The sequence below is a fragment of the Danio rerio genome, chromosome 15 (genome assembly GCF_052040795.2).
Source record: "Danio rerio strain M-AB ecotype USA chromosome 15, GRCz13ab, whole genome shotgun sequence".
NCBI lineage: Eukaryota > Metazoa > Chordata > Actinopteri > Cypriniformes > Danionidae > Danio > Danio rerio.
Window position 1 is genome coordinate 16,826,285 of NC_141035.1, and position 12,164 is coordinate 16,838,448.

The following is a 12,164-nucleotide window of genomic DNA, read 5'->3' on the forward strand; positions in this document are numbered from 1 at the left end:
CACACAATATCCCATAATGCGTCGCTGACGCACACCTCTCAAAAAATCTAACTACACGTCACAACGACACGTAGCGCAAGCTCTGTCATTGGTCGGCTTGGTAGCGATAACGAGTCTGGGCGGGACCGAGAGCTGCGCGAGCCTGATGGGGCGAGTGTTTACAAGTGCAGAGTACTGTAAAGGAACTCTGGATGGAAAGTTTTGTTTTGTGTTTACCTCATAGTTAAAGTTGTTGCACATCCGCTGGTTCCTGCCTCAAAATGAGCAAGTTTGAGCCACTTGTACATTTAGGAAGCGTTCAGAAAAAACAAAACACCAGCGAAGAAACTTGACACAAAGACACATTAACACCTTACTGCCAACTAGCGTTTTGGAAGTGTTAATGCAGACCAACAGAGACAGCGCACAGAAGTATAAATGCACAGCTACGTGCGATGCAGACACCATGGGTTACGTCAGACAGAAGTATAAACCAGGCTTAATCCACGGTGCATGCAATGCGTGTAGCTTTGCATTATACTTCTGCGCGCAGTCACTGTTGGTCTGCATTAACACTTCCAAAACGCTAGTGGACAGTGAGGTGTTAATGTTCCTCGGTGTCGAGTTTCTTCGCTGCTGTTTTGTTTTTTTCTGAACGCTTCCTGAATGTACAAGTGGCTCAAACTCGCTCGTTTTGAGGCAGGAACCGGCGGACATGTAACAACTTTAACTATGAGGTAAACACAAAACAAAACTTTCCATCTGGCCCTCCTTCACGGGACTCCACACTTGTAAACAATCGCTCCATCGAGCTCGCACCGCTCGCGCGGCTCTCGGTCCCGCCCTGACTCGTCAGCGCTACCAAGCCAACCAATTACAGAGCTTGTGCTACATGTTGTGGCAACGTGTAGTTAAATTTTTTGAGAGGTGCATGTCAGCGACGCCGACGGCGTAGGGCTATGCGTCAACGCCTAGGCTGCACCGTAGCATACGCGTGCACTTAAAGCAGAAGTATAAATCAGCCTTGAGATGTTTCAGCAGCTTAATTGAAGTTCACCTGTGGTAAATTCAGTTGATTGGACACTATTTAAAAAAAGGCATACACCTGCATGCAAGGTTACAGAAAAATTTCTGCTGCTCTGAAAGTTCCAATAAGCACAGTGGCCTCCATCATCCGTAACGGGAAAATGTTTGAAACCACCAGGACTCTTCTTTGAGCTGGCCGGCCATCTAAGCTGAGTGATCGGGGGAAAGGGGCCTTAGTCAGGGAGATCAATAACCCGATGGTCACTCTGTCTGAGCTCCAGTGTTCTTCTGTTGAGAGAGAACCTTACAGAAGGACAACCATCTGTGCAGCAATCCACCAATCAGGCGTGTATGATAAAGGAGCCAGACGGAAGCCACTGCTCGCCTGAAATTTGCCAAAAGGCATCTGAAGGACTTTCAGACCATAAGAAACTAAATTCTCTGGTATGATGAGGATAAAATTTAACTCTTTGGAGTTAATGCCAAACGTTACGTTTGGAGAAAACCAGGCATCGCTCATCACAAGGCTAACACCCTCTCTACAGTGAAGCATGATGGTGGCAGCATCATGCTGTGGGGATGTTTTTCAGCAGCAGGAAGTAGAAGACTAGTTAGGATAGAGGGAAATATGAATGCAGCAATGTGCAGTAACATCCTGAAAAAAAACCTACTTCAGTGCTCTTGACCTCAAACTAGGGCGACGTTTATCTTTCTGGAGGACAATGACCCAAAGCACACAGCCAAAATATCAATGGAGTGGCTTCACAACAACTCGATGAATGTCCTTGAGTGGCCCAGACAGAGCCCAGACTTAATCCTATTGATCAGAAAAATCCAACCTGAAAGAGCTTGAGAAGTGCTGCAAAGATGAATGGGCAAATATTCCCAAAGACAGGTGTGCCAAGCTTGTGTCATCATATTCAAAAAGATCTGAGGCTGTAATTGCTGCTAAAGGTGCAGCAACAAAGTATTAAACAAAGGCTGTGAATACTTCTGTACATGTGATTTTTCACGTCTTTTATTTTTAATAAATTTGCAACAATTAAAAAAAATCTTTTTTCACATTGTCATTATGGGGTATTGTGTGTAGAATTTTGAGGAAATAAATGAATTTAATCTATTTTGGAATAAGGCTGTAATATTAAAAATGTGTAAAAAGGGAAGCGCTTTGAATACTTTCTGGATGCACTGTACATTTACAATGAAATTTTGTTGTCAACAAATGAAGTAGACCAGACAAAACATGAAATATTTTTTGTTCATATAGTCTGCAATGAAATACAAGTCAAAATAAATGTCAAAATAAACACTTTCCATACATTCCCAACATTTTTGTGATTTGGGGTTGCAATATGTTGTGATTTATACAGTCTTGCTGCATTCATGTTTTTTGAGATCCTGACCTGACCTAAAACGAAAGCTTAAACAGAATCAGAATGTAACCAAAATTTGATTAATCGTGAGTTTATCAGGAGAGAGTGGAGGAGCAGAACAGGACACACAGGTGGTGTGTGTGTGTGTGACGGCGGCAGGAAGGATTATTTGTCCCTGTTGACTCATACATACAGGACGATTACCAGAAGAGCACAGCAAGTGAATGCTGGAGTCTGAGGCCTGACGAGAAACAAAAAAAGAGAACTTTGTGGCTTTCCGCCTTTGACTGTGTGCATTGAAAAGGAAAAACAGGGCATAATTGAAGCTATTATGGGAGGCCTTTGACCTTTTCTGGTTAACTTTCCGGGTTTTGTGTGAGGGAAGGATGTTCCATTAATCCCCAAACTTTGAAAAGGAAAAATCCAGCCATGAGAGGCATGGGAACCCTTGGCCTTAAAAGTCATGTCGTGTCTGAGTGATGCATCATGGAGTGGGACGATCATGTGACGGCTCTTCTGGAGCTCAGCCAGCTTCCTCCTACCGCTTGTTGTGTGTTTCCTGCAGTTTTTCTCTTGCACTGACAGACTCGGCTAATTGACGGCTCTTTGGGGCTTCAAAGGCTTTTTAAACTCTCTTATTAAAGGGGTCATGAACTGCCTTTTTAGTTTGTACTGTTCTCTGTGGTTCACTTTTGATGGAATCTAGATTTTTTTATGAAAAACTTTATTTAGAAGCAAATATTTCTGTCCTGGGCGGCACGGTGGCACAGTCGCCTCACAGCAAGAAGGTTGCTGGTTCGAGTCCTGGCTGGGTCAGTTGGCGTTTCTGTGTGGAATTTGCATGTTCTTCCAGTTTTTGTATGGGTTTGCTCCAGGTGCTCTGGTTTTCCCCACAGTCCAAAAACATGTAGTATATGTGAATTGGATAAACTAAATTAGCCTAAAATCAGAATGTATGGGTGTTTATGCAGGGCATCCTCTGCGTAAATCATATGGGGAAATAGTTGGTGGTTCATTCCACAGTGGTGACCCCTGATAAATAAGGGACTAAGCTGAGAAAAAATGAATGAATGTCTCTGTCCTGCCTTGGCACTCCTCTTCTAAACACACTGTATAAATAGGTATGGCTGAGTGTAGATCAGAGGTAAACACCCACTGCTATGGTTGGCTGACAGTTTTGCATTTGTAACATTTTTGACAGGATGGATGCATGCCCACCGATGTAAACGTCTGTATGTGTCTGAGGGTCTACATCAGGGGTTGTTAATTTTATCAAAGTTATCAATGTCTAGAACAATTGCTTATTATAACAAAACTTGGTTTAAATAAATATGCATATACATAAATCATTTTTTAAGTGTGTTTTGTATTTAAAAAATACATTAATAACGAGTTTTTAAGTCTCTGAAAAACAAGTCATAATTCATTTAAAATCAGTGTGAACCGAAAGTTTTTAAGTTGACTTTCATGTCATTGTGTAGGCATGACATAAAACTAGGGGCGGTGCTTTTTTGTGCATCATTCCCATAGGGTTGGGCTGATAGACAATACCGTCATCCATTGCTGATGGCCAATAGATAACACGATGCTGAGCCAATCCTCAGCCCCGCCCTTTCGCAAACCCACTGGCGAAAAATACACACAACAGGCCCTGTTTACATCAATAGGTCTTAGTATTAAATGTCACTTAAAAACAAAAATGATCCACATCCACACCGTGTTTTACCTAGCATTTCTGAACAGCCCTCCGTCTGCTGAAAACACACATCACATGACTACACACACACACACACACACAGCCACACACACACACACAGCCAAACACAGTGTCATGCGCCCCTCTGAGGTTTTTTACCAACCAACCTCCCGTGGAAAAAGTGATTGGCAGGTGGTAATTTAAGTGGTAACTTATCTCTATTTATTTATGATTTGTTTATGAGTAAAATAAAGACCATGCGGGTCAGGTAGTTGAAACTGTAGGCTACAAAAAGTTAATTCATCTTCGCCTATGACGACAATGCAATTGTCCATTGCGATGTTTCACATTAGAGATCCTATGATGCCAAATTGGTCAACACACCCAACCCTAGTTCCCTCATAGCAAATTAATATAATATAATATAACATAGGTGACGCGGAGGAGCAGTAGGTAGTGCTGTTGCTTTACAGCAAGAAGGTCACTGGTTTGAGCCCTGGCTGGGTCAGTTGGCGTTTCTGTGTGGAGTTTGCATGTTCTCCCTGTGCATGGATTTCCTCTGGGTACTCCGGTTTCACCACAATCCAAAGACATGCGCTACAGGCAAACTGAATCAACTAAATTGGCTGTAGTGTATGAGTGTGTGTGAATGTGAGAGTGTATTGGTGTTTCTCAGTACTGGGTTGCTGCTGGAAGGGCATCTTTAGCCTCAAACATATGCTGGAATGGTTGGCGGTTCATTCCGCTGTGGCGACCCATGGTAAATAAGGAACCAAATCGAAGTAAAATTTTTGGACAACTATGGTTGGGTCGATAGACGATGCCATCGTCAATCGCCTATGGCCAATAGATTTCACCATGCTGAGCCGGCATCACAATCCTCCACCCCCATTGCAGCAGCAACCTGCTCGTGAAAAATACACACTCAGTCCCCGTTTACACTAATACATCTTAACTTTAAATGTTATTTTAGAATAAAAACGATGCACATCCACACTGCCGTTTCATCTAGCATTTCTGAAAAGCCCTCTTTCCGCATTATGCTGCTGAAAACGCAATCCATGTGACCACAAACACACACACACACACCACACACACAGGCACGCGCTGCAGTGTATGCGCGCGTTTGAGCTCCAGCAGTCAGCAGGTGACTCTTCGGTCTTTTGAATCTGTCAGGGAATGTGTCACAGCATCAGTACACTGCTTCAATCTTTCACTTTCACGTTTATACTTAGTAATTTTAGCAAATACCTCAGATAGTGTTAGTTGGTTCCTGTTGGTTGTGCACCTTTTTTACCAAGTTTGTTGATGCCACTATAACGACACAGAACCCTATTCATGCCAGAGTCACACGGAAGTGATTGACAGGTAGTAATTTGTGTGTAACTTATCTTTATGTATGATTTGGTTATGGGTAAAACAAAAACCAGGTTAGTTGAAACGGTTGGCTACAAATAATTAATTTGTTATGAATTAAATGATTATTCAGAAATAATTAATTCACCGCTGCTTAAGATGACGATGCCATCTTCCATCGCAACATTTCACATTAGACATTGTACGATGCCAAATTGGTCGACATCGCCCAACCCTATAAACAAATACAACTATTTCTTAAAAATCAAACAAAACGCTTTTTTTGGACAGGAGCAAAATGAACACAATCAAGAGTGTCACCCAGTTACAACAAACTGGTTCGATTATACTAACTGGTTGTCATGACAACAGCGTCACACTTAAAATATCAATTTCGGTTTCATTTCAGATCATCACCAAAAAGATAAAAAAACTAGCATGTTTAACTTTTATAGTAGTAGTATCCACTTAATTGCATATATAATATCTTAATTATAAGCTGTTTTATAAAAACGGGAAATTTCTGAACTCTAAAACATACAGGATGATTTTGTAGTACAGTGACCTCTTAAATATCAAAAAATCAAGGGAATTGTGATTCTAGAGTTTATGGCTTCTTTAATGAATTTCAATGAACCCTCTACAAAACAAGCTTAAGCACAAAAAACCAAAGCACACTTACCTTGGTTTTGTCGTCCACTACTCTCAGGCCATCAGCAGACACCCAGAGCACAGCCTTCACTGTCTTTTTCCCACTCTGAGGGTAGAAAAATTGAAACAACATCAATCTTTAGACACACTGGGATCTCAGCAGTACCACAGAGCTTTTTATTTGCTAGCATAAAAAAATTCTGTGAAAGTTTCAGCTTTTGTCCAACAACATGCTGAGCTGTGATGAAATGCAGAAACCAGACACGTTTCAGTGATGAGGGCTTATTGGTTAACATTCTATACTGTACTAATACTACTACTGCCTTTATTATTTACTAAGTTTGACATTTCTCAAATTGAAAAATGTAAAATGGGTTTTAAAAATGATAATTTTTTATTTATAATGTCAATTTTTAAAATGTATTATTGTAATTATTATTATTATTATTATTATTATTATTATTGATATTATTAATATTAGCAGCTCTTGTTGTAAGTTTAGACATTTTAATAACTTTTTTTAGTTTTTGTTGAACCTATAATTATAATAATGACAATGCATTATTATTATTATTATTATTATTATTATTATTATTATTATTGATATTATTATTATTAGCAGCTCTTGTTGTAAGTTTAAACATTTTAATAACTTTTTTTAGTTTTTGTTGAACCTATAATTATAATAATGACAATGCATTATTATTATTATTATTATTATTATTATTATTATTATTATTATTATTATTATTATTATTATTATTATTCTACATGCCTAAATGCATTGAGTTGCTGCCATGTGATTGCCTGATTAGAAATATGCGTTAAGCAGTTGGACGTGTGTATCTAATATAGGGCTGAGTGTATTAAACAATAATGTATATGTTTCAAATTATATTAATATTAAAAACTTGGTAAGACTTTACAATGTTGTTCCATTAATTAATGTATTTACTAACACGAATTAACAAAAATTAACAACATTTCTACAGCATGAATTGATTCACCACTTGATTATTAAAAATTAATACATTACCTAACATTAACTAAAGTAACCTTATAGTTAAATTTTACCAAAAACTGAAAAATATTATTAAAATATTAAAATATTATTATATACCTATAAATATATAAATTCAAACACACAAATTAAGTTGAATATTCATACATTTATTTGTTTGTTTAAATTTGGCCTATATAAATTGTTTGCAACCCCTTATCTTAAAATAACATAGTAAATCCAGTGAATAATCTTTTTTAGTGTATAGTGCACATTACCGAAAGGCTTTAAATCTTTCATTGAGTCTGTCTACCCAGAGACCAAAGCTTTAGACACTGTAATATGCTTTTAATCTGGAAACAACTGGAGGAGTAAGTGAAAGTGAAGGAATGGGATAAATCAAGAGAACCGAAGAGATTCAGCCGACGGTACAAACAGCCTCAAAGTCAGAATCGAGACCTGAGCAGACAGCAGAAGAGAGATGAGACTGAACGAGGTGGAGAGTTTGGGGGTTTGGGGAAAAAACAGAAAATAAATCAAGTCACTGTGTGTGTAGACAGACTCTGCAGGAGGAAAGTGTGCATGGACAGATGGAGGAGCGCCAAAACATTAGAGTCCCACACACACACACTGCCTGAGTCACACACAGAGGAGGAAACAAGACAAGATTCACAAACAAAAGTGTGTTTCAAAAAGAATGCTTGTGTTACTGGTCTGCTACGAGATTTGTAGGCTCAGGATATGAAAATTGACAGTACAAAAACGCTCCATAACCATTGATTTTCCAAACAAAGGAGACTCTATAGACTCAAAGCATTAAATCATCAGTCCTCACTAATGAAGTGCTGATTTTAGTGTCTGGTTTTGGTTTTTAATGGTTATGCAAAATTATGCATTAAAGTGTTTCAGTCTTTTATTTATTTATTTATTATGTTATACATTAAGTTAAATTATCATAGTTTTAATTAATTATATTATTATTTTTATTTCATTATATTATTTTTTTACATTATATTATGCTTTTTATTATTATTTTTAATTACATTATATTATATTATATTATATTAAATTATCATTTATCATTTTTAAGTAATTATATTATCTTTTTTATTTAATTTATTTCATAATATATATTATATTACATTACATTACATTACATTACATTATATTATATTATATTATATTATATTATATTATATTATATTATATTATATTATATTATATTATATTATATTATATTATTCATTCATTCATTTTCTTGTCAGCTTAGTCCCTTTATTAATCTGGGATCGCCACATCGGAATGAACCGCCATCTTATCCCTCAAGTTTTTACGCAGCGGATGCCCTTCCAGCCGCAACCCATCTCTGGGAAACATCCACACACACATTAACTCTAACTCTTACTCTAACACACATTAACTTATTAACTCTAGTAACTCTAGTGTAATTTGAATGGAAGTGGGCGGTCTAACAATATATTGCTCCCGAGTCCCAACGTTATTTCAGAACAGCATATCTGTGATTTCCTCAATCTTTTTGAGCACTGATACAGCTAGTGCTTACGACTGTTACACATGATGAATGCTTGACCAGTGATTTCTGCAGGTGCATGTCTGTGTGTGCATCGTCTACATAACTGTCCCCAGAGCGGGCTTTACCAACATGCGAGGGCTAAGTGAAGATGCGCTGTCCTTCAGCCTGCATTAGAAAATGGCCAGTTTACTGTTAGGAAACCCACATCAGGCAAGTCCAATGTATGGGAGTCTTTTTCATGAGTCATAAGCAAATTGGAAAAAATAAAAAGATAACCCTTTGCGCGATGTGATAATACCTCAAAGTTAATTCTTTAGCAGTCACAAGACTCAGGCAGTGTGGGTGAACAAAGGCTGAATATACAACAGGAGCAGGAGCAGTCGAGTGCGGAATAAAACCGTGCAGGATCGGGACTAAAAAATGAGTCCCGCACAGATCTCTAGTTCTGTTATCAGTAGTATATGTCCTCTAAAAGCCAGAGGGCGCTCATGTGTGGACACATCGAAATACACCACGAAAAAGGAAAAACCCAGAAAATCCCCATAGCAGTTGCTGAATAAACAGAAGATTTAACCACATTTATTGATTCAGCATGACATTTATTCACATGAATACAGCTTAATCTTACAGAAGGATTTATTTCAAACACTTGACTGATGTTAAAGTAAGGTAAAACATCTAATTCAAAGTGATATTTTCACAAGCTTTTTTAAATGATCACAGAAATTAATGTAATGAATGTGATATTAATTAAATAACATTACATAATAATATAACTATAATATAAATAACTATAATATATAACTATGGCTATGTGTAAATGCAGCTCCATCTTGTTTTTGAAAGCCCCATTTACTGCTGATTACACAAATGTGCATAACAATCATAGAATGTTTCTATTGCTTCAGAAAATTGACTGTACATCCAAAAATGGGCTTTGGCTCATTTGCTGCCAGTCTGCTTTTTACAGCAAGCGTATGTTTTATAATGTGAGGATCCGATACTCACCACTTTCAGCTTTTTTACTGCCTCTTCACACACATGCATCCCTCTGGATTCATCCACCTCCACCAGCCCGAGATACTGCACACACACAACACAAGAGATCAGCATGACGAAACACACACTATCTATATCTCATGCTCTACACCTACCACACTATTAGCTCCCTGAACAAAAGGAAACACTCTTCTGCGTTATTTTTGTTGAGGCTGTTATTTTGACAAGAACATACAGAAATGACAGAAACACTTTTTTTTTTCTTTAGGGAAATCTGTCTTGGCACAAACAGCACTAGTCTGGATTTCAATGAGTATTCTATTAAAGGGGACATATCATGTCTTTTTCATAAGATGTGAAATACATCTCTGGTGTGCCTAGAATGCGTCTGAAACAATGCGAGGGAATTTTTAGTTCGAAATACTCCACATATCTTTTTTAGAGCTTGTTAAATGTGCCTCTATTTGGGAGTGAGAAAAACACGCCGTTTTTGGGCTTGTCACTTTAAATGCAAATGAGCTGCTCCTCTTCAGAAAAGTGTGGAGCCTTTCCTCCTATTCTGACACTCCAAATACAACAAAATATAATAATAATAAAATAAAATATCTGGTAAAATAAATAAATAAATAAAATGGCCTACAATTGAATTAAAATATCACACTTTCCCGTCTATACTCTCAATTTTTCTGTCTAATAAATAGTTGAAAAAATCCTAAAACAATTATTAAAAAAAAAAAAAAAAAAATATATATATATATATATATATATATATATATATATATATATATATATATATATATATATTTGGGTTGGTGTACTTTAAGAGAAGCTGAATTATCAAATATTATAGCTTTTTTGTCTTGTAATAATTATGAATTATTAAAGACACATAAGCTTGCAATCTGTCAGTGACAACATACTGTATTAACAAAGCATTTCCTCAGTAAAATCAGACAATTATCAGCATCAGACTACCTGTTGCATAATTAAACATTATATTTATTGTTACGTAGTCTAGTTTTATGCAGTATGGCCACTGAAACCATAAACATTCTTCTGTTCTCATGCCATACTTGCAGAAAAGCAATGAATGAATACTGTGCACAGCTCTCAGTGTTCATATGAAAAAATAAACCACCTTAAATGCCTTTAATAATTACACTTTTACAATGTGATATGGTAATTTAACTGACATGTCTGCTTTTACTTTTTCGAAGTCTGAATCCAGCACATGTTTGACTTCAGCTGACTGAATACATCACAATTCTTTAGTTCCAAAGCAAACCAACATGACTATTATTAATCTTTAAAGGGTTAGTTCATTTACAAATTTTATTCTGTCTCCATTTACTCTCCTGTTACTATCAAACATCACTCACACATTTGAATGTGTGGTTACTGCAATATGTGCATGTAGACATGTTATCATATCAAGACCTTGTATCCCTTTGTTTTGAATTAGACTGATCAATTTGTTATTTTTATGATACTTTCATGACATTTTAGGTAGTTTACTCCAGTGCCATTTTGTTTTAAAACAGAAGGAGTCTGATTGTAATGCGCTTTGGGTGTATGGCCATACATGATAAACGAGCTATATAAATGCACATTACTTACTTACTTAATTTTTTACTAACAGTGTTTTAATTTTCTGTGAATGCTGAAAAGTACAGACAGGTTTTAATCCGTCATGTAATTCCTGCTAGAAATATCTAATTTGTAATAGTTTTATATATCAAAATGATAATGATAACAGGGCAGCACAGTAGCTCAGTGGTTAGCACTGTCGCCTCACAGCAAAAAAAGTTGCTGGTTTAGGTCACGCATTGCTGAATAAATGAATGATGATCCCAAACACACTGCTAATGTAATGAAATCATATTTGGAGAGAAAAACAGCTGATGAAGCAAAGACAGTTATGAAATGGCCTCCACAAAGTCCAGACCTGAATATTATGTACAGTATGCATAGGCAAAATTATAGGGAGCATGAGATTCACCTAGAGAAAAAAAGAAAGATACAATATGCTAAATCTAAGGAAGGACTCTTAGAAATGCAGAAAGATGTTTGATATTAGGTAAATAGCACATCATTTCAGAAAAGACTCAACAACAAATTGCTTGGTGCTAAAGAGGTCACATTAAACACAGATTTTTGATGCAAGTTTTTTGATTCCAAAAGTAATTTTGTTCTGAACAGTGTGTCCATATTTCACATATTTTCTGTTTGTATATTTATAGGTATTCAGTTGTTCACACAAAAGTAATGAACCTGCTCATTTTAGATAGATAGCCTCCCAAAGCTGATGGTGGCCTAAGACTTTTGCATTACTTTTGCAAGACTGTATGTTTCCTCTATCTGCACCTGTCTTCTTATCTTGAGTTTTTTTCCCACTTCTCCGAGTCTTCTGTTTCTCCCCAATTAAACCGTACCTCTAGTTCTTTGACTGTAGCCGGTCTTCGTCAACTTAATGACACAAATCCTTCTTTTCTGATACTTTATCGAAACATGTATTACTCCTTAGTGGTTCTCATCTGCCTGCCACCATTA

At 36.8% G+C, this 12,164-nt stretch overlaps 1 protein-coding gene across 3 annotated transcripts in view; it reads right to left on the bottom strand.

The window, feature by feature from the left end:
* The window catches only part of numbl (NUMB like endocytic adaptor protein), a 118,798-nt gene that overhangs the window by 15,906 nt on the left and 90,728 nt on the right, over nucleotides 1–12,164 (bottom strand). For all 3 annotated transcript variants that reach the window (XR_015508586.1, XM_087282920.1, NM_001012375.3), the window contains 2 exon segments: nucleotides 9,624–9,698; nucleotides 6,113–6,187 (listed from right to left, as the gene is read on the bottom strand). Coding sequence is in view for 2 of the 3 variants with exons in the window: in XM_087282920.1 (XP_087139046.1) it covers nucleotides 6,113–6,187; nucleotides 9,624–9,698 (150 nt within the window). In the remaining variant the exon portion in view is untranslated.